This window comes from Lonchura striata, chromosome 1A (genome assembly GCF_050655825.1).
Source record: "Lonchura striata isolate lonStrDom1 chromosome 1A, ASM5065582v1, whole genome shotgun sequence".
NCBI lineage: Eukaryota > Metazoa > Chordata > Aves > Passeriformes > Estrildidae > Lonchura > Lonchura striata.
In genome coordinates this window covers 56,114,571-56,134,461 of record NC_140741.1, presented here as the reverse complement: position 1 = coordinate 56,134,461, position 19,891 = coordinate 56,114,571, and the positions used below count along the sequence as shown (strand labels likewise).

At 34.7% G+C, this 19,891-nt stretch overlaps 1 protein-coding gene across 1 annotated transcript in view; it reads left to right on the top strand.

Annotated features, from left to right (window-relative positions):
* DCN (decorin) overlaps positions 1-19,529 on the top strand; it is a 38,546-nt gene extending 19,017 nt beyond the window's left edge. Inside the window, exons 3-8 of the mRNA XM_021528001.3 lie at positions 666-778; positions 10,389-10,602; positions 10,782-10,895; positions 12,075-12,168; positions 16,798-16,936; positions 18,038-19,529. Of these exons, the coding sequence (XP_021383676.1) occupies positions 666-778; positions 10,389-10,602; positions 10,782-10,895; positions 12,075-12,168; positions 16,798-16,936; positions 18,038-18,232 (869 nt within the window). The 3' untranslated portion in view covers positions 18,233-19,529. The remainder of the gene's footprint in view (positions 1-665; positions 779-10,388; positions 10,603-10,781; positions 10,896-12,074; positions 12,169-16,797; positions 16,937-18,037) is intronic.
* The last annotated feature ends 362 nt before the right edge of the window (positions 19,530-19,891 follow it).

The following is a 19,891-nucleotide window of genomic DNA, read 5'->3' as shown; positions in this document are numbered from 1 at the left end:
GCTATTCAGAAAATAGTCCCAAAGAGAGTCTTTAATTTAAACTGTCTGATGTTCTTTTGGCAGTTGTAGTGAAACCAAGAGATTTGTTCTCCAGAAAACTTGGACATAGTTTCAATTCAAAGAAAAGGGGAGGTGGATTGGTAGTTTGGGTTTTTTTTTTTAAGGTGGACTTTACTGCCATTTACTCAGTTACTGTCAAATAAACTCTATTTTTCTCTGGAAATTATTATAACTATCGTACTTCCTTCAAAAAACCTAGTACCTTTTAAAAGCAGGAAAAGTTCTCCATCTACAAAAGCTAACACCCAGTGAAAATAATAAATACTATATCTCTGTCCAAAAGGATTTTCTATTCACACAATCCAGTGGAATAAAACATGTTAGAAATTATTTTCTCAAACTAAATCCTTTGCTTCAAGCTATACCTCAGATATTTTCTCAGAAAAGGCATAATGGAAAAGTGAATAAATAAATGTTAGTTCAACTTAACAAAATAAAACTTTCTTTGGCTGGAGACAGAAACACTTTCAAGTAAGTCTTTGTAAGCTGCTTCAGGAAATTAGTTCTAGAAATGGTGTTTACTGAAAGAAAAATGCTACTAAGAAAGGCACTGTCCCTTATTTAAAGTTTCTTTCAAAATTAATTGTGCTTTTCACTGTCACTAGGTCTGGAAAAGGTGCCAAAAGACCTTCCCCCAGACACAACTCTGTTGGACTTACAGAACAACAAAATCACTGAAATTAAAGAAGGAGATTTCAAGAACCTGAAGAATCTACATGTAAGTGTAGAAATGAACTGGTATTTACCAACAAAAATGGGGAGAAAATGTGGTTTTGGCCTGGTAATGCATTTTTTAAGGAAAACTGATTAAATAATTTGTGATCTTCCTCCACCAGCCCAGACTATGTATTTCTATCCCCATTTATCTCCTGAAAGATTTATTTTCAAACAGAAGTTTCTCACCTCTTCTCAGCTATTCATACCTGTATCCTGTCCATCAGTCCCCTGATCTCCACCATAGCTTCTCTCCCATATTTATTTATGTTCTCAGTCTTTTTTGGCACAGATACTTGGTTATTTCCATCTCAGCCCTGCTACCTCACTCACTTCTTACTGTACTTTTTCCCCTCCTACCTCTGGGCTCACAGAGATTTGTACGTGCCACATTTGTCAGCAGACATTCTGTACTAATTTTAACTCAAGAATCTTTCCAAATTACTCTTCTGCCCCATGCCCTGCCATGAAATTGTGTTTTTGCAATAACCTTCTCCAAGCAAAGCTTCATCCTCATCCTTCCTTACCTGCCAGTCTCTTATAACACTTATGTCTGGTTTCCTCTTTGCTGAAGAACTTTCCTTCCTGGTTTCTCTGACATTTTTTTCTGGTTCACCTCTTCTTTTCCAAGTTTCCATCAGACAGCTACCTTCCTCTCTGTTTCTAAATTCTTTTGCTCTGAGGTCCTCCTCCCTGTCTGTAGTTTTTATCAACATTTTAAAATACATACCTCATACTTTTGCCTAAATTTGTTGAAATATTTTTCTTTTCAGAGCAGAAAAAGGCTATTATCTCTCTTTGAAAGTAATATCCCAATTCAGGCATGTGCCTGAAAATATTACTTTGTAGCATTTCAACAACTTATTTTGTTCTGTGTATGCCTCCATCTGATCCTTAATTATTATAAAGAATATCTTATTTGTCTCTTCTTGCCTGTATTTTTACAGCCTATTTCTGTTCTATTCTATTCTATTCTATTCTATTCTATTCTATTCTATTCTATTCTATTCTATTCTATTCTATTCCTTTCACAAAGAAAAAGTTAACTCCTACTGTTCATTCATTACTGGTGCCAATATCATCACCCAAAGAATCACTGTTTCAAACAAGAATCTATATTCAACCACTCATACTTGGAAAAAACCTATAAAATTTTACCTCTTTTAATTTCTTCCAAAGTCCTTCTTAAATATTTGTATAAATGCAACACCAAGAAGATAATTAAAAAACAAAAAAATTTGAATGCCAGACAGACTGTCCATAATGAAGGGATTTGCATAAGTGAATTATGATGAGGTTCATGTAATCTATTTTAGCATAGGTGTCTATAGTTGATCTAATTCCATAGATAACCTCTAAAGTCAACAAAACACATTCTTCCACATCGCATTTCAGTAGTCTAGGTTTAAGAATGAGATAATTTGTTCCCCAGATTTTTTTTTTCAATTTCCTTCTTTGGCTACAGGACAGATTTGACACTGTAATTCCTGCCCATTTGTTTTGGTTTTTTCCACCTTGGAAAGAAGTCCTGTGTTTTCAGTGAAGATTATCTATCAGGTGCTAAAAGAGACAAAATTCTTATCAGTGAAATTATCTTTTGGTAATCCTTCTTCATGACACTGTATTAAATGAATCAGAACATGGTATTGTAGATGAAAATCACTGTTCCCAGTGACTTCTACCCACTTGGCACTTGGTCCAGATCTCAATTACACATCCTGCTGTGAGCTATACTGTTGTAAACTTATTTTATCTCATTGAAGTTAACTCTAAGGAGTTTTCTTTCTTTTTCTTTTTTTTTTTTTCCAACAGATACAATTTAATAGTGAATTAAATAAGTAACTCCTCAGGGAAGAAATTATTTTTTTGGCTTACTCACAAAAGTACCCAGTACATGCTTAGGGACTACTGGAAATCATACATTAGCATAAATTTTAACAGGTAACCTTCAATACTGCAATTTTCCTGGATTTACTCAAGAACAAATAATGATTCTCTCAAGATCCCCTTCCAACCCAAACCATTCTATGATTCTATGATTTCCTCCCCCAAAATATAATTTAGTCATGCAGTATATTTATGTAACTAGACACCATCTTTGCTCTCAGCAGGAATATTCACGTGTAATAAATGGGAACAATTCCCATTCCCCAGCTTTCAATTAAATATTTTTCAGTGGGAGTATTGTTTTTAGAAAGGAAAACTCAAAAACATTGTTGTTGACAGAGCTCTATTTTCTCATTTATTTTAAAGATATATGAGTGTGTGAGGTTCATATATAAAATGTAAGTGCTTTTTAATTTCATTCCCAAAGAAACATGGCTTGGGTTATTGCCACATTTGACAGTGTGATGTTCAAAAATTTCTTAAGACTTTAGTAAACTTTCCTGTACTCTACTAAAACAAGAAGATTTACAAAAATTAGCAGTAATATTGGTCCAAAATCTAAAATCGAGAACCGGAGTTAACCTCTTGCTCGAATGATCACTTAAGGGAACAATTCCTTAAACCCCAATTTTCATAGATCTTGAAAAAATAAACAGCTTATACAGTTTTCTACTTTTAAATAATCTATTCAAATACCTTCCTGATACTTACAGCTGTCACCATCCTCAAGTGTATTATTTTAGAAGTGATTTTCATGAACAAGTTGGGTTGAACCTAATGTTCGACTGGTACTAAGTGCAAGAATATGTAGCAAGAAAATAAAGGATTTACCTATAACTTGTTCATGGCTTCTCTTTCACTACAAATGTAACTGCTTATACTACACATCACTGGAGTACACAGCACTGGAGATGAAAGAGAAATTAGAATCTACCAAAATATTCTTAGTATTGAAAATTTTCCTAAGTAGATTTCCCAAGTGCAAATATGTGGAAATATGGCAAGCAATTAGAAGAGGACACAGCTAAAGGAATATTTACATGCAAATAATAGATTTCTGCCAAGAAACATCAGAGTCAACAGTTATAGTGCACTTGATATTTTCATAGCTTTAAATTATCCAGGAAAAAGTGGCTAAACTATTAATGTTGTACTGTTAAAACTCAGTGAAACTTCATTCTATTTGAAAATGAAAGATTGCTTGTTTGTTTGTGTGGTTTTGGTTTTTTTTTTTTTTAGCACAGGACTTGAGAGAATAGAGGAAAAATTGAAGACCCTTTTTTATGGGCTGAGGACAGAGTTTCACATTTTCAGAAAACTGTCTGATGTTATGTAAAAAACTTGCTTATGACTTAGACCTGTGGCAAAAAAGTCAGACAGGAAAGCTATTGGAAAAGCCAGGAAAAAAAGTCTCTATTTCTATGAAACAGTCAGAATTTTCCAGGCAGACTGACATTTCTGGATGGAGTTCAGTACTTTGACCCCATGGACACAATAAAGAATCCAAAATACTACAAGTGCTCATGCAGCGTAAAGGGGGAGTCTACACAAACAGCACATGGAGTTGCAGGCTGTGTGGCAAAGCCAAAGCAAACCAGAATGCCTGCACCTGGAAAAAGAGGTGAAAGAAACTGCTTTGTGTTAGATCTTTGTAAGAGCAGCACAAACAACAGAATAGCGATTAAATGCTTCTCCAACAAGAATTTTTCAACTGGCTTAGTGCTAGTACAGTGAAAAAAGATGAGTGCACTACTGGCCTGAAATCAAATGGAACATTACCTAATTGAAGCTAGCAGAACTGTTCAAAGCCATGGCTGTACATACAAAAATGCTAAACCAAACTTTATTTAAACTGAAGGAAAAGATCTAAGAGATAAAAGACTTAAACTTGGAACTTAAAGTTATGACCATATCCACACTAGAGGATTATCAACACTAAATGTGCAGGCAGAGATATTGAAACTTTCTTTGTAGTAACAGCAAGTAGAAAAATAATGTATGGCAATAGAAAATTTCATGCCATCTTTTAAAAACAAACAAACAAACAAAATAAAAAACAAAAAACACCCAAACAAAACAAAAGAAACCTGAAGAAAAGTATAAGGTCTTTCAGAGATACACAAAACCCCCTGAGGCATCAAAAAATCTTAATTAAATAATCCAGTCTTCTGATGACTCATTACAGCTTCAGTTCCCTTTTCCCAGGCATAAAAAGAAGTTAAGTAAACACTTAGTCTCTGTAAATCACACAAAAAAGAATCAGTAATTACCATCATACTGTGCAAAAGCACAGACAGGTATCCCTGGCCAGGTTCTACCTCTGAACCCAGTTCCTAGTATCATCAGTATCATCAGTGGCAGGACTCATGTGCAGCTTTAGGTTTCTAACAAATACTCAAGGGGTGGGGGGGGTGGGGGGGGGAACAAAAGGTTAATCTTTCTGAAATACAGCACTCCCTTGAAGAATGTTCATTTCCTCATACTCACCTTTGCATTGTGCTTAAGAAACAATAAGGTTTTCCACAGAAAATAGTATAAAAGAGACCACATGCACAGAAAACATTTTAATTTTTTTTGTACAATGGGTAAGGATTTTTTTCATGTGAAGAAAAAAGGACAAAATATTTTGAGGTCCTTAGAATTCTGGAGAGAGTCAGCATACTGGGATAATGAAAAAAAAAAAGAAATTTTTATAGAATAAAACAATAAAAAAATCAGATCAATTGTAATAAATCTAATTAATGATCAAAATTTCTTGCCATAGTAGACAAGGACAGGGTTGAAAGAAAAAGGAAAATGCAGAACCACCTGTTTTCTCCTCATCTGTGCAAGCTATGCTGCCTGAGAGGGACCAGTGACAACTCAAAGGCTAGGCAAACTAGGTCTGCAGCTGGCCCCTTCACTTTGTGGCATTATTCAACAAAGTTCTGTGCATGTGATCAAACTGCTTTCCACAGGCTTCTGTTGTTTGTACTGACAGGCTGCTTCTTCAGTGCCTTGACATCTCCTTCCATCACAATTCATTCATCCCTATTGCTTCCATGTCATCCCTTCTTCCTTGCTTTTCTGAGCTATGTCCTCTTGATCCTAGGTTTGGATGATTAGAGAAGAATGTCAAGGTATGTTCTTTGGCCAGTTTTGTTTGTTTGGTTGGTTTGTTTTGTTCTTGGGTTGTTTGGTTTTTCAGTTTTTCCATAAATGCACATACATCTGTAATAATTTGGAAGAAAACCTTGACTCTATGCTCAGGTTATAAGTATGACTTAACTGAAATGTAAGGTAAACAAAAGGGATGAATTTTATTATTATTTTTATTGGGATGCCTGGCTCTTGAGGTTAAAGTTCTTAAGATATAACTGTTCCTAGCAGAATTGTAATAAAAAACAGGTAATAATGTAATATATAACCCAGGAAATTAAAGAAATTCCATTGGGTCAGGGATTGACTTTTCACTTTAGACCCTGGAGGATGCATGCATCAGTAAAGAATTGATGTTAGATAAGAGCTCCATCCCCAGCTGGCAAAACAGGTGTATCACTATGTAATATGGCTGATGAAAGTTTGCTGGTAATTTGCCATTTTAATTCTGGTTTTGGCAAGGCTCTCGTTTCAAACTATACTAAATTAAGATGAATGGGGATTGAAACCCCTCAGAACAGTCTCCTGAGATGCTGATATAATGAAATTACACCAGAAAATTTAATTCCCTGCTCCCCACCCCTACACAGAGCAAAAATTTGAAGTTTCAGTAACTGCAAGAACAACAACCCTGTGCTAATTCCAACCTGACTGCCACACACTGCCTCTGCAGTTTGTCTGGGTGTATTTTGACAAAAGTCTGCCAACATGGGTTCCAAAATTTTCCTGAATTGTGAATCCTCCTTTTTGTGTTGGGAATAAATATTTGATGTGGAAAACAGGTCAGAGGGAGCTAAGTGGCCAGACTCCCACTGACTTCAAGGTAGCCAGTCATACAGTGGTTTTTATTTTTTCTCCTGACTACAGAAATACCAGAGGTGTTCCACTAAAAGATAAAGTCATCTTTGGAGCAAAGTTTAATTTTTTAATTTCCTTTCTGAATGCCACTTAAACTGCTGGTCATGATAAGGTGGTGCAATATTATAACTGAGTCAATGTTTACTGTGCATTTTACATGCTATATTATAACAAAGTAAAAAGCTTTATCTCAGGAAAATGAGGATGGAAGTTGAGTTTTATCTGTGGGAAATTACTATGAAATGTCTAAGCCTAACAAACTGATGTATTTTTGCCTCTTTATTTCTTCTTTATTGCTTGCTTTTTTTACTTAAGGCCATATATTTTTGCACCCATATCAGGTCATGTTAAATCTGTGTATTTGTATGCTCAGTCTTCTTTATTGTAAATTCGTGATGCGTTTCAATTTTTTTGGGGGGGAAGAAGTTAGAGCTCAGGGAGTGTATTTATTCTAAATGAAATATTCTTTTTTCTCCATTAAAAGTGAAAGTGTTGAAGAAGGTAGATTATCTAATAAGGGTATCAGTTCCTGTGACTTTTGTTCTAAGCTGTCATTTCTGCCAAATTGCTTCATACCAGCAGCACTGCTAGTGATAACTGTGACCAAGTGCTCCAGCACTCTTGAGCACTTTCAGGATAACCCTTATTTTTCTCTCCAAGTACTTGTTGCCCTGTACAAAAATTCCATGTCTTTTAACACGCTGTATGTAATGTCCCATCATGCCATCTGGGCTTTATTCCGAATAGCTGGTCCATGTGACCTGTTTTTGCCTAAGATCCATTCCTCTGTAACACTGCCTGCAGATGTTTTCCCTAGGTTTTTGTCCCCTAGTTCCTGTTTTCATTGACCTCTAAATCCCCTGAGTTTTTAATTTTATTTTATTTTGGTTTGGTTTAGTTTTTGTTACATGCAAACCATACGGGACACATTCTGAGGAAAGTACACAGCATTGCTGCAAGGCTAATAACTTAGTTCTTTAAGTGTGGGATATAATAGAGGCATTGTGAAGTGGGAAAGGAATCCAGGGCTATGGCTTGCCAGGTGCTATACTGGTGTGTTATCCTCATCATCTGTTGTTGCTCTGGGAGATAGTAAAATGTCTCTTACAAACTGTAGTGTGTAGTGTGTGGGTTTATTTTTCCTTCTTTACAGATGCACAACAATGGAAAAATAATGCAGGTTTAAAATACTGGGAGCAGGGACTTGCAGAGAGGGGTCCAAGTGAGAAATAATATTCTGGTACAGAAAAAGTTGTAAACTCTGACTTGTGGTACTTTCCCACCTTATACCACCAAACACACTTTCCCACTGTGAAATTAATGTTTTTATGCATACCTTTGATAAAATACTATCATTTCTAAGTGAGAGAGTCCTTGAGTGTTTGAATAAAAAAAAAAAATTGTGTGTTTCTCCAAGATAACATTAAGATATTCAAGAGAAAGCATTGGAAAAGCAGAACAGATTAATCCTAGGTACCTAGGCAATTCTGGGTTTGGTCAGGGGTATCAGTTCCACTCTGAAGAGATGCAACAATCAACTACTCAGATAATATTTACAGTGCCTAGCTGAATGTATGCCTGCCTATTTCCATCAAGAAATATTTGACACCAAGTCACCAGCTGTGATTACTGTTGCCCAATTTTTTTTTAAATTTAAAAGATAACATAGTTAAAAGAAATCAAAAAAAGGCAGACTTTTAGCTGAAACAAATGGTTAATCAGTACAAAAAAAGATAGAGGATAAAAAGTTCAAATACTCATAACACGAGCCCAAACTCATTGAGTGTTGACTTAGACATCTATGAAAAAAATGCATGGTGAAATTAATAAAAATAAAGAACAATGTAATCAGCAGTAGCACATTGAAATTAAAACAATGTAAGAGATTAATTTGCATAATTCAAACTGTACCACTTTTAAATAAATGGATTGTTTTCCATGTCCTAATACTCTACAGGTAGCTGAATTTCACTAGGGGCAGAATCTACATCTGTATCACAGTTCTGGCAATCATGAATCAGAAAACCACTCCCAATGTGTATCCATGTGTTCTCATGTCAGATTTTATCATACAGCCCCAAATCAAAGAGACTTGGTGCCAGGGCCTCCAGTGACCAACCTATTTATTTTGGGATGGGCTTATTGTCAGGGAAATACTCTGCTGAACTGTGGGTGACCTCTTCAACCTCCTCTTGCATATGAGTTATTTCTAGGTAGCATACAAGATTAAAACCAGATATATTCATCTTTGTGTGTACCCAATGAAACCATGTCCAGTACACACTGCTGGCTTTGCTCAGGGTGATCTGCAAGAGGAGTCCACCAGGAAAAAAACACATCACCATTTTAATCTGCTTACTCCTCTTTCCAGTTTCCATGATGGAGAGGTGCTGTCACAGAGATTGATAGTCTTGTCATTGTTTTAATACTTAACTGATTATGGAATCAGTCAGATACTCCATTTTCCTCCAAGAAACAGAATAAAGTGTAATTCTGAAAATATTCAAAGTGTATGAAAATGCTCTGATGTTCACTATAGTATTTACAACAATTTTTGTCTTCTGTTTCTGAAACTAGCACAATGGAGGCGGTGAAAAAAGATGCCTTCTTAATAAATATAGGTGGACATTAGATCAATAATCAATATTATATTAATATTTATATGGCCCATTCTACATAATCCACTGCAAAAATATGTAGCACTTTAAATCTGATAAGTAGATAGCAAACAGATAGAATGATAAGTGGCATTCAAGATCCATTATATCTGAAATACTCTCCCTTACTGTGTTATGTCCTGACAATAATGAGGCCTTCTCCCTTTTTGTGTCATGGTTAATTAATCTCTGAGATTTAGAACTAATGTAAAATTTCAGAGGCATGCAGATAACACCTGTTACAGATAACAGTGCTTTCATGGAGGTCTTTCTCCTCTGGCTGCATAGGGAAATAATTAGAGCTACGCTGAGTCTAGATATCACAGTCATGAGAATTGGATTAGGCACTGACAGGGAAGGTAAAGTATGGTCCATGATTCCCAACGGCAGGACTTGGATCATGATGCTTCAGATTGTTCCCCTTCCATACAAAGTTTTGCTTACCATAAAGATAGTTTATATCTCTGCAAAAGAAAAAAAAAAAAAGGTTGTTATTCATCAGAAATCTAGTAAGTGCTGTTTTATAAGATTAAGAGGAATGAGGTGAAGTGATACATATTTTTATGAAGCTGGGCTGAGCCTTTATTCTATTGAGTAATAGAATTTCCTGTTCAGGAGAAAATGATTGGAAGGGCTATGTGATGTTGGGTAAGGTATAACAGTATCCTTAAGATAAACAAAATCAGGAAAAAAAAACCTAAACAAAAATTAATTTTTTGTGGCTGTCTTGTTCTTCACAACTTTCAAATGGCATGAGTGTACTTGAACACAAATTATGGATGCTAACAAAAGCTTCATTGAAGTCTAAGCAATGACATAATACTTGTATTTGTTCTATAGGAATTACCTTTCACTGTTTCAGAAGTCTATAATAGTTTTTTTTAGTACTGCACTGCATCTTCTTCAGCTCACCAAGTTTGCCATTAGAAGACCTCAAAAGGCACTAGAGAATAACAACAACAACAACAACAACAACAATAATAATAATAATAATAATAATAATTTAAAAATGTTTCAGCACAAAAATAATTTCTTTTGTGATCATCTGAGATCTCTTTGATTATTGCTCCACAGGCATTGATCCTTGTAAACAACAAAATCAGCAAAATAAGCCCATTAGCTTTTGCTCCTCTGAAGAAACTGGAAAGACTTTACCTGTCCAAGAACAACCTGAAGGAACTCCCAGAAAACATGCCAAAGTCTCTCCAGGAGATACGAGCTCATGAGAATGAGATCTCCAAGTTGAGGAAAGCTGTCTTTAATGGACTGAATCAAGTGATTGTCTTAGGTATGAGCATGAGGAATTATAACAAAATGTTTTTTCAAGATGTTATTTTTAGTTTGATCTGTGATTATATGTAGAAAGGTAACAAATGCCCCAATAAATTGTACCTCCAAATTAGCTTTGACCTGAAGAATGTGGGTACCTACACTGCAGCACAGCTCACAACCATGTTTTGTTGGCAGAACTAGGCACCAATCCAATCAAGAGTTCAGGCATTGAGAACGGAGCTTTCCAGGGGATGAAGAGGCTCTCCTACATCCGTATCGCAGACACCAACATCACAAGCATCCCAAAGGGTAAGAAATTCAATTAATATTTTAGAGAATTGTGCAGGTATAATGTGGTAACTTCTACTCAGTTAAATGAGAAGAAGTAAAAAAAATTATGGAAGCTTTTTGAGTATGTCCTTAAAGTATGTTTTTAAATCGGATGACTTTTGTTAGTTTGGAAAATTTTGGCTTTCAGTTACAAGATCCATGAGAGGTGCACTGTGCAATGTCATTTTATGTTATTTTGGTTTTCTTGTCTCATAGCTGAAATATAAAATGGAAGAATGTTTTCAGCCTCCAAGTCTGGGTATTGAGCCTGATTAACATTACACAACTGTAAACTCATGTAGAATTAACTGAAGTTGTACAAGCATAAAAACAGCCCTCCACTGATTTTGAAACCAGTGGGTTTGAAACCAAAGATATTGTCCCTATAACAAAACAGAAACTTTTGCTATTTTTCAAAGTACTTAACTGCAAATTCCTACAAAATAAGAACAATTTAATTGTAATTTTTTTAAATAAAATGAACAAGAATGACTCCAATACAGAGGAAATTATATTCAGTTTATTCATACTTCAGCCAGCAGATTGTTTTGAAATGGCTGAAAACTTTTTGAATTATAATCCTGATTTTTTTTCCTCCCATATATTCTGTTTTGGATGTTCTTTTGAGGGACCTCAGATAGGCAAAATGTGTTTCCTCTTTTTTTTTTTTTCCTGATAAACAGAATTTGTAAACTAGTATGTATCCTAACTAAAATAACATTAAAATTATTTTACCTCATTCTTACAGTTGCATTTTCTACTGCTGTTTCTTGTTAAATATCTAGGTTTCATATGTTTGCATATTTATATATGTGGATAGTCTGAGTAAAATGGGAGATCTTTCCATGTCCCATTTACATAATCATGAAGACTCAAATTAATAAGTGAGAAGAATTTAATTTAGGTATTTTTCAATAATTAACTGTTTTCTACTGACTCTAGGAGCTTGATCTTATTTCATGCTAAATAAGTGGTTAGTATTGGTTTTCAATTTTCCTGATTGTGAAAGTCCTTTATTTAATTTAGTGAATGGTTCATGGGCATGTTTAGAAAACATATTTTGTTAGCTGTAAAAGACCCTGATTATAGTACAAGTATTTTTTTAAATATAAGAATCCAGTTTAATCAAAGGTAATTTCATGTTGTTCTCTCTTTCAGGTCTTCCTCCATCCCTTACTGAACTTCACCTTGATGGCAACAAAATCAGCAAAATTGATGCTGAAAGTCTCTCTGGACTCACCAACTTGGCAAAGTAAGAATTAATTTCTTCTTTTCATATAAAATATTAGTTGAAATTGCAATCACCACACACACAATTATAAAGCATAAGTCTGGCCTTCATGAGTATTAGAATAATTGAAATAATCATAATTTAGCAGTAAAGGCTTCTAAGGATTTGTGTACTGATTGAAGAAAACAAGCACTTCTTTTATTTTCCTGACAAAACTTTTCATCTGTTTTCAATTATGATTGCTATATGCTCAGGACAACTGTTTATTTCATTTACAAAAAAAAACAAAAAGAAAAAATCAAAACACGAAAAACCTAAACAAACAAAAACCCAGAACAAAACAAAACAAAATAACTCAAAAACCACAAACAAACAAGAACAATTAGACTTTTAAAATTGTATAATGTTTCTTTCATTTCATGTCCATCTTTGGTTTGTGCAGTTTTCTTGGAACACAGCAATGCTTATGTAGTTTGCCTGGAAAATGAGGAAAAAAGTACATGGGAACCAGAACTTTCAACAGTGGTTCCTTTGTTTCTCAAAAAAAGCAAGCCTGCAATGAGTCCAGGAACATTATTAAGAAAAAAGAATCATAAAATTTAATTGAAAAATTGTTACTGTCAGACTGACTTTACTCTGCTAATCTCTATGTTGTTGAAAAAGTTTCACTAAGTGTAAGAAAATAAAAAGGACAATTCCCAAAAAGCCCTTATACAGAATGATTTGATGTGAATTCCTTCACATCAAAAAATGTAACAGAGAAAAATGGTCCTTTACAAGTAATTTTTAGAATTTAATATTCAAAAAATTACTATGAAAATGGTTTTTAAAAAGACTGATAATCAGAATTTTAACCAGATTACTGGATTAATGGATTTTCATCTTCATCATTCTGCTTGTCATAACGAGGGTAGAAAACAGAAATCAGAGAAAGATTACTGAGTAACAGGAGTTAAGTTTACAATATTTATAGTTGCTTAGACAGCAGTTCAATGCAATGAAATATATACTAACCTAATACTTATTTTGAATCTGAAAATTCCAAGATATAAAACTTAGAACAGCTTTCCAGATCTTATAAATTAAGACCTTTCATCTTATGTTTTATGTCAATAATTTATCACAGACTCAAAAAAAAATCTGCTCTAGATTTTAATGAAAAAATAAAAATATTATAAATATGGATTAGAGGACTGTGAAGCAGCTATTGTTTGTTACAGAGGCTTAGAATAGATTATAACATTCTTTGGAGAAATTACGAAGAAAACTTCCAAAACCAAAACAGGATGATAACTACTCAGGTAGAGAGTAATTTATATTACTGGAGGTGCAGGTTGTAGGGCTTGTGAGCTGTCCTGCAGATGATACAGTTTTTCTGGTTTTCTCATTCACACTTGGAAAACACCACAGGCAGCATCACATGGACAACACTGTTGGAAGTCTGCCTGAAGACATGAAGTTTTAAACAGCAAGTACCAATGGAGTCCTAAAAATATCTAAACTTGGGCTGCTTCTATTGTGGCTGTACTGTATGGAACAAGATATTCTGTTGACCATGATGTGGAAATGTGGAGCTGCTCAGAGCAGGCTCCGAGTTTTCAAGCACTCTCTGCCCTGTGCTTAAGTGGGTAACCTAAGCATAGTCAGTGATGCTCTTTTGCAAAGGTGGCAGGTAAGGAAGAGCACAGATTGCTGAACAAGGAGCACATTGCACAAAACAAAACACATGAGGAAAGGAGGGAGCTATGGAAGAGCTCTAGCCTACCATAAAGAACCCCAGCTTTTTTTTTATATGTCTAAGTTCTCAGAGATATTAGGACAAGGTCAGACAACCTTGTTCCTGCCTACTCAAGCTTGACAGTCTAATAGCTGCCCTAAAGCACAGACTTGCCTTTCTGAGAAGCAGGTAATTTTTCTGGCTGTGTTAAGGAATTTTAAACTGTAAAATATTTCATGCAAGAGCTTGGTGTAGGTCTATTGTTCATTCTCTTTTGAGTTTTCTTGCATTCTAGTATATGTGCAGTATTTGTCCATTTTGTTTGTTTGTTTTCCTTGTAAAATTACTCCTAAGTCTTTCAAAAGCCTTCATTGAGTGATTCAGTGAAAAACCAATAATCTTCTGAAAGTAAGCGCAACAAAGACTTTGCTGATTGCATGCAAGAATGAGCTCTAAGAGGACATTCACATTACACATCTGATATTACTAATGTCTATATTCTAATAAAACTTATTGGAATGGTCTAGTTCATACAGTGAAAATTGAACCAAAGGGACTTTTACATTAGATATTAGGAAAAATTTATTTACTGAAAGGGTAGTCAGGTACTTCAACAGGCTGCCCAGGGAAGGGTGGAATCACCCTCCCTGGAAGTGTTCAAAAGGCATGTGGGTTCAGGGGTGAACGTGGTGGGGCCACATTAATGTTTGGACTTTATGTTATTAGAGGACTTTTCCAACCTCAATGATTCTATGATTCTAAGCCCAAAATTATAATGATGGTGATGAGCATCATGAAGTTTCTTTCAAAAATATAGTGGAAATGATTCAGCAGGGATGTTGGAGAAAGAAGGTGAAAAAGTATTTGAGAATTTCTTCAATTTTCAGATATGTTTTTGATTATGCTCTTCAATGATTTAGAATACTTGGACGAGGTCTATTAAAATTCTGGGAAAATGTTACTTATTCACTAATAAAAAAGGAAGTAATATATCAATGTATGAAGCAAGAATGATTTTTCAAGTTCTTCCTTTTTTTTCCTATGGGAAGGGTGATGAATACCATATTCTTTCCAAATCACCCTCTATTTTACACAATAATATTGACTTCATCTATAAGCATAGCCCCAAGTGACTGAGAGTTTTTGTAAGACATTTAGAGGAGATGTAATTGCATATAATTTCACTCCTGGGATCTAGGTCCACTTCACTACAGACTTTTATAATTTATTCTTTCCTTAAAAGATAGTGCAAAGGAACTATTTTTCTTCAATAGACTAATATGAGTCAGAACTGCTTTTTTTTGGTACTGGTCTCCCAGGTTTGACACATCTGCTTGTAGACCTGTATATGTAGAGAGCACGTATTTAGATATGTGTCAAACAGGAATTTATAGCCCACATATAAACAAAATGTGGAGGGTTCTTTTTCCTATCTTTTCAAAGACATTCACTATGAGTACCCATCACTGAAGTCCATCATAAACATTCTGTAGAACTTCAGACTGAATTGCTCTGTAGGGTCCAATTCCCCAAGTTTACCTAAATTTTGGTATACCCTATTCAAAAGAAAGTTCATCCTAATAGCTTTGAATGAAAATTCTTCATTATCAAATTCTATCTAGGAGATGGGATACTGTGAATTGATTTCTGAGTGAAGTAAATTTATGTTGATGTAAGTGGGAGCTCTCATTAAACTCTCCTTTGTCATTTAATAGTTTGAAAGCATTGCCATATTTAAATTAGTCTGATTAGACTATTTGCATTATATGTAATACTAATTAATACTAGGAAACCTCTCAGCTATAAAGATCAAGCAAGAAATTTCCATCCTGTGATTTTGTTCTAGTTTCAGGCCCTGACTTCTGGAACTGCTACAAGCCATGAAGAATTACAGGTTATTAGATAGCCATGAGAAGGCTTTCTTTAAAAGTACTCCTTAGCAAATTATTTTAACATAGGTTTCTTATTACTTGTATTAAAGTCTCTTATCAATTAGGCTATTAAGAAATCTCAGAGCATTTTCCCCCTCAATATTAAAAAAATGCTTAAAGAAAAGCAGAGCAAAATACATGAGCTAAGTTTAGCCTTCATAGAAATAATTTTTTATGAATTTTCTATTTAATAGAAATAATTTTCTAAAATGTCAATATTCCTGATGTTGATGACTTCTGAAGTATTGTCACTGGTTTCTCTACTGCAAGACATACTACTGTAAATTATGGGGAAAGATTTCTGTAGTTTAGTGATTGCAAAATACTATCAACACAGAAATACACAGATAGAAACAGATTGTCCAAATTGAACTTAAATTGTGCTACAAATCTAGTATAAAGCAGAAAGGATGATTTTGTGATGGAAACTCTAAATTGGAACTTAGGAGAAATCTGTAAGCACTTCTGTGTCCTACTAAAGGGATCATGAGGTATGACAGAGCTCCTGTTTCCAGCATGCAACATGGCTCTAACTACTTAACTGTTAACAAATTCATAGAAAGATGTGGTGGAGTTTTAAGGTTAACTGTTCTGGGAACATGGGTTATATAGTTTGACAAAAAAATTTCAGGCAATGGTCCTTAAGTTACAAGTATAACTTATTCAGTGTTTCAGCATCTAAAATAAAAACAGTGCCTATGGAGGTGCTCAGTAGGTATCTACACCAGGATGAGTCATATAGCTCAGCAAAGGGTGCAGCATCGTAAGCACAAATTGAATGATATTTGTGATTGTTCACATCACATGTCAAACGTATTTAATTTTTTTTATTTAACCTAGCTCTACCTAGCTTACATGTAATTCTGAAAATCAGCTAGGTTCTGTTCTGCAACAGCAGTGTAGAGAAGCAATCAACCCAAGAAAGAGTTTTGTGGGCAAGTTTAACACTTTTTTTTTGCTGTTTCCTCTTTTTTTTTTTTTTTTTTTTTTTAACTTTTTCAGACTAGGTCTCAGTTTCAACAGTATTTCTTCAGTTGAGAATGGCTCTCTTAACAATGTACCTCATCTGAGGGAGCTCCACTTGAACAACAATGAACTTGTCAGAGTACCCAGTGGACTGGGCGATCACAAATATATACAGGTAAGGTTTATCATACTGTCTCAGAGAGCAATAGTTGAAAGATTCCTACTGATATTTGTGTGTTTATTCAGTCTTGAACAGAAATGTGCACATTATTTTTAACTTGATACAAGTTTCATAAATGCTTGAATTATCAAGGAATTGTTGAATACAACAGGAAGACTCCTATTCTGAATTTTTTGTGGAAATGGTTATGGAGGAGTATAGATCTGGAGGTCTAAATTTATTGTCCCTGCATGTCTGAAGAGCCATAAAAATTACGGGATTATTTGTGTACTTCGGTTTCCTCTTTATTAAAAAAAATAATTTTAAGATAATTTCTTTTGTGGATTTTTTTTTTCATTTCTACTAAGTGGTGTTTTGCAACCTTTTCCAATAACTTTTCCTTTGCTATCTCACAAAACAGTGCCATCAGGAGGTAAATAGACAAAATAGGCATTTCACATCACCAGTATTTTCGAGGTCCTTTTGGACAGATATCTAGAAATATTGCCTCTTGGGAGCAATTTAAATCTGTCTTCACCCAGACTAAGATTTTACAGGAAAGAAAGCTCCCAAAGAATGAAGACTCCCAAATGTAAATTACCCCCTGCATGTTGCTTGGAAAAAATCTCCAGAAGTTGTGAATCTGGAGCAAAATAAAATTCATCAGCTACTTTAAATTGTCTTTAGTGGTTACTTTGGCTCTGAGTCCTGTCTAGTTGCACACATGAGAATGAAAATATTAGAGCTGGACAGAAACCAATTAGCATCAAATACATTCTCTGTATACAGCACATGCTCCAGAGCCACTGTACTGCATTCATAATTTCACATCCTTAGCTCCTCTTTTGGCTACACTACCATCAGCTGATAGTAGCATTATTAGATAGCCTTGCACTTTCTGGGCAAGGTAATGTGAAGAGCACTTTCTGTAGAAATTATGTCAATTGGGTGTATCTAGATATTTCAAGAGGTAAACAGAGTCCAGGATTTGTTTGGAAAGAAGACATATTTGTGTAACGTTGCCAAAACACATATATGAAACATTTAATATGAAATAATGTATCTTATTTGCCATGGTAGCTCAATTTCTCACTTCAGTACTTGCATGCTTTGCAGGTGGTCTATCTTCATAACAACAAAATTGCTTCCATTGGTATCAACGACTTCTGCCCTCTTGGCTACAACACCAAAAAGGCCAGCTATTCCGGTGTGAGCCTCTTCAGCAACCCTGTGCAGTACTGGGAAATCCAGCCCTCTGCTTTCCGGTGTATCCACGAACGCTCTGCAGTACAGATTGGAAATTACAAATAGATGTCTAAAGATGGGGTTCGGTTGTGTTCCAGCTAAAGTATCTGTCCTTATAGGCCTGTTCAAAAAACCGTTGCTAACGATTAACGCCAAATGCCAGAAACTTCACTTTAAAGTGGAGATGATCCATTGAGGTAGAATAAATGAGACATTACAGATGTACAAGAGCGAGCATACCATCAATAAGAATTGCCCACTGTGCTTTAAACTGACTTATTTCAGCCTTCTTTTCAAGCATGCTTTCTGTGGCATTTTTCAGTTTGATGAATGCTACAGGTTTCCAGATTCCACTGTATATGAAATTCGGAGTAAATATTTGTCAAGTTATGATTTATTAAAAAAAAAAAGACAGTGATTGAGGTTATTTTTATAGCCATACACAGAGAAAAATAGCAGAGGGGAAAAAGACTCTCAAATCATCTTGAGACTTGAGAAGGTAAGAGTTACCTCCTTTAAATTTATTTCAAGCCCTGGAGGTTTAAAAATATCCACTATAAGATAATTCTGAATGTATCTATTTAGCAGAGGCAAATAAAGCTGTTGCTAATGTCATTATTTTTGAAAAAAAATAAAATAAATTTGTATTGTACACATAGTTCTTTAAAGTTTGCCATTCTTCTAGAGCAATGCTATTCAGAATTAGCCTAACGTCATCCTAACGAATAAAATATTGAGTAGTCTGCAGTAAAAATCTTGTAACCTATATCTGGAGCTCGATGACTAAATTTCTCTAGAGCAAATTCTTCTCACCTTAGTCACAAGAGCAGTTTTTGTGACTGTACTGCCTTGCAGAGTATGGTATATGGGTTTAGTAACCATGTATTTATCTAAACAAAAGACCATAGCAGTTCACTTTTCACTTGTTCTACACAGTACATTTGTCAGTATCCTTTACGGGTTTTGGTTTTTACAAAAAGGAATTAATTGTGAAGTAGAGATATGCAGGTTCCTCTGTCTGACAAATTTGTGGAATTTAGAAGCAAAACTATAAGTATAGAAATATATGAAGTGAAATAACTGCTACTGTGGACATTGCTGGGACATCATTTGTAGATGTATCTATTTAGAGTGATTTGGAGCCCTCTGTAAATTGGGATTCTTCAACCCATACCAGCGGGTAGCAAGCTCATCAAAGGTAGGCTGCACATATCTACTGTCAATCTTCAAAGCTAAACATATACTCAATAAAAACATCACGTGAAAAGAATCTTCTGCAGACTCTTAATACTCCAAAGTCAATCTCTCTAATTTGTAAAACTTATATGTCACTTATATTAAAGAATAATGTAATACAGGCAAACTCCAAAGTGTTTGTCTTTTTTCTTGTGTTTTGATAGAATAACATAAGTGTGTCAGAACTTTAAATAAGTCTTGAAAACTGAAAATCTTTGGCATGGTGATAGCTAAAGTAAGAATAAGTTGCATGAAATTCTTTTGCAAGGAACTTTTTCATGCCTAACTCATATATTTTTAGGTATTTTTAGGTATTTTTTAGGAGCAAACAAATATAGTATTTTTAAAGCTGTCATTTATTCAGTAATAAATAATTGGAAATGATTATGAATCACTATAACCACTACACAGAAAAAGCATATTTGCACTCTTCTGAGCTATCTTCTTCATACAGTAGCCAATGATTTCTCTGCTTTCTATCTGTTTTTC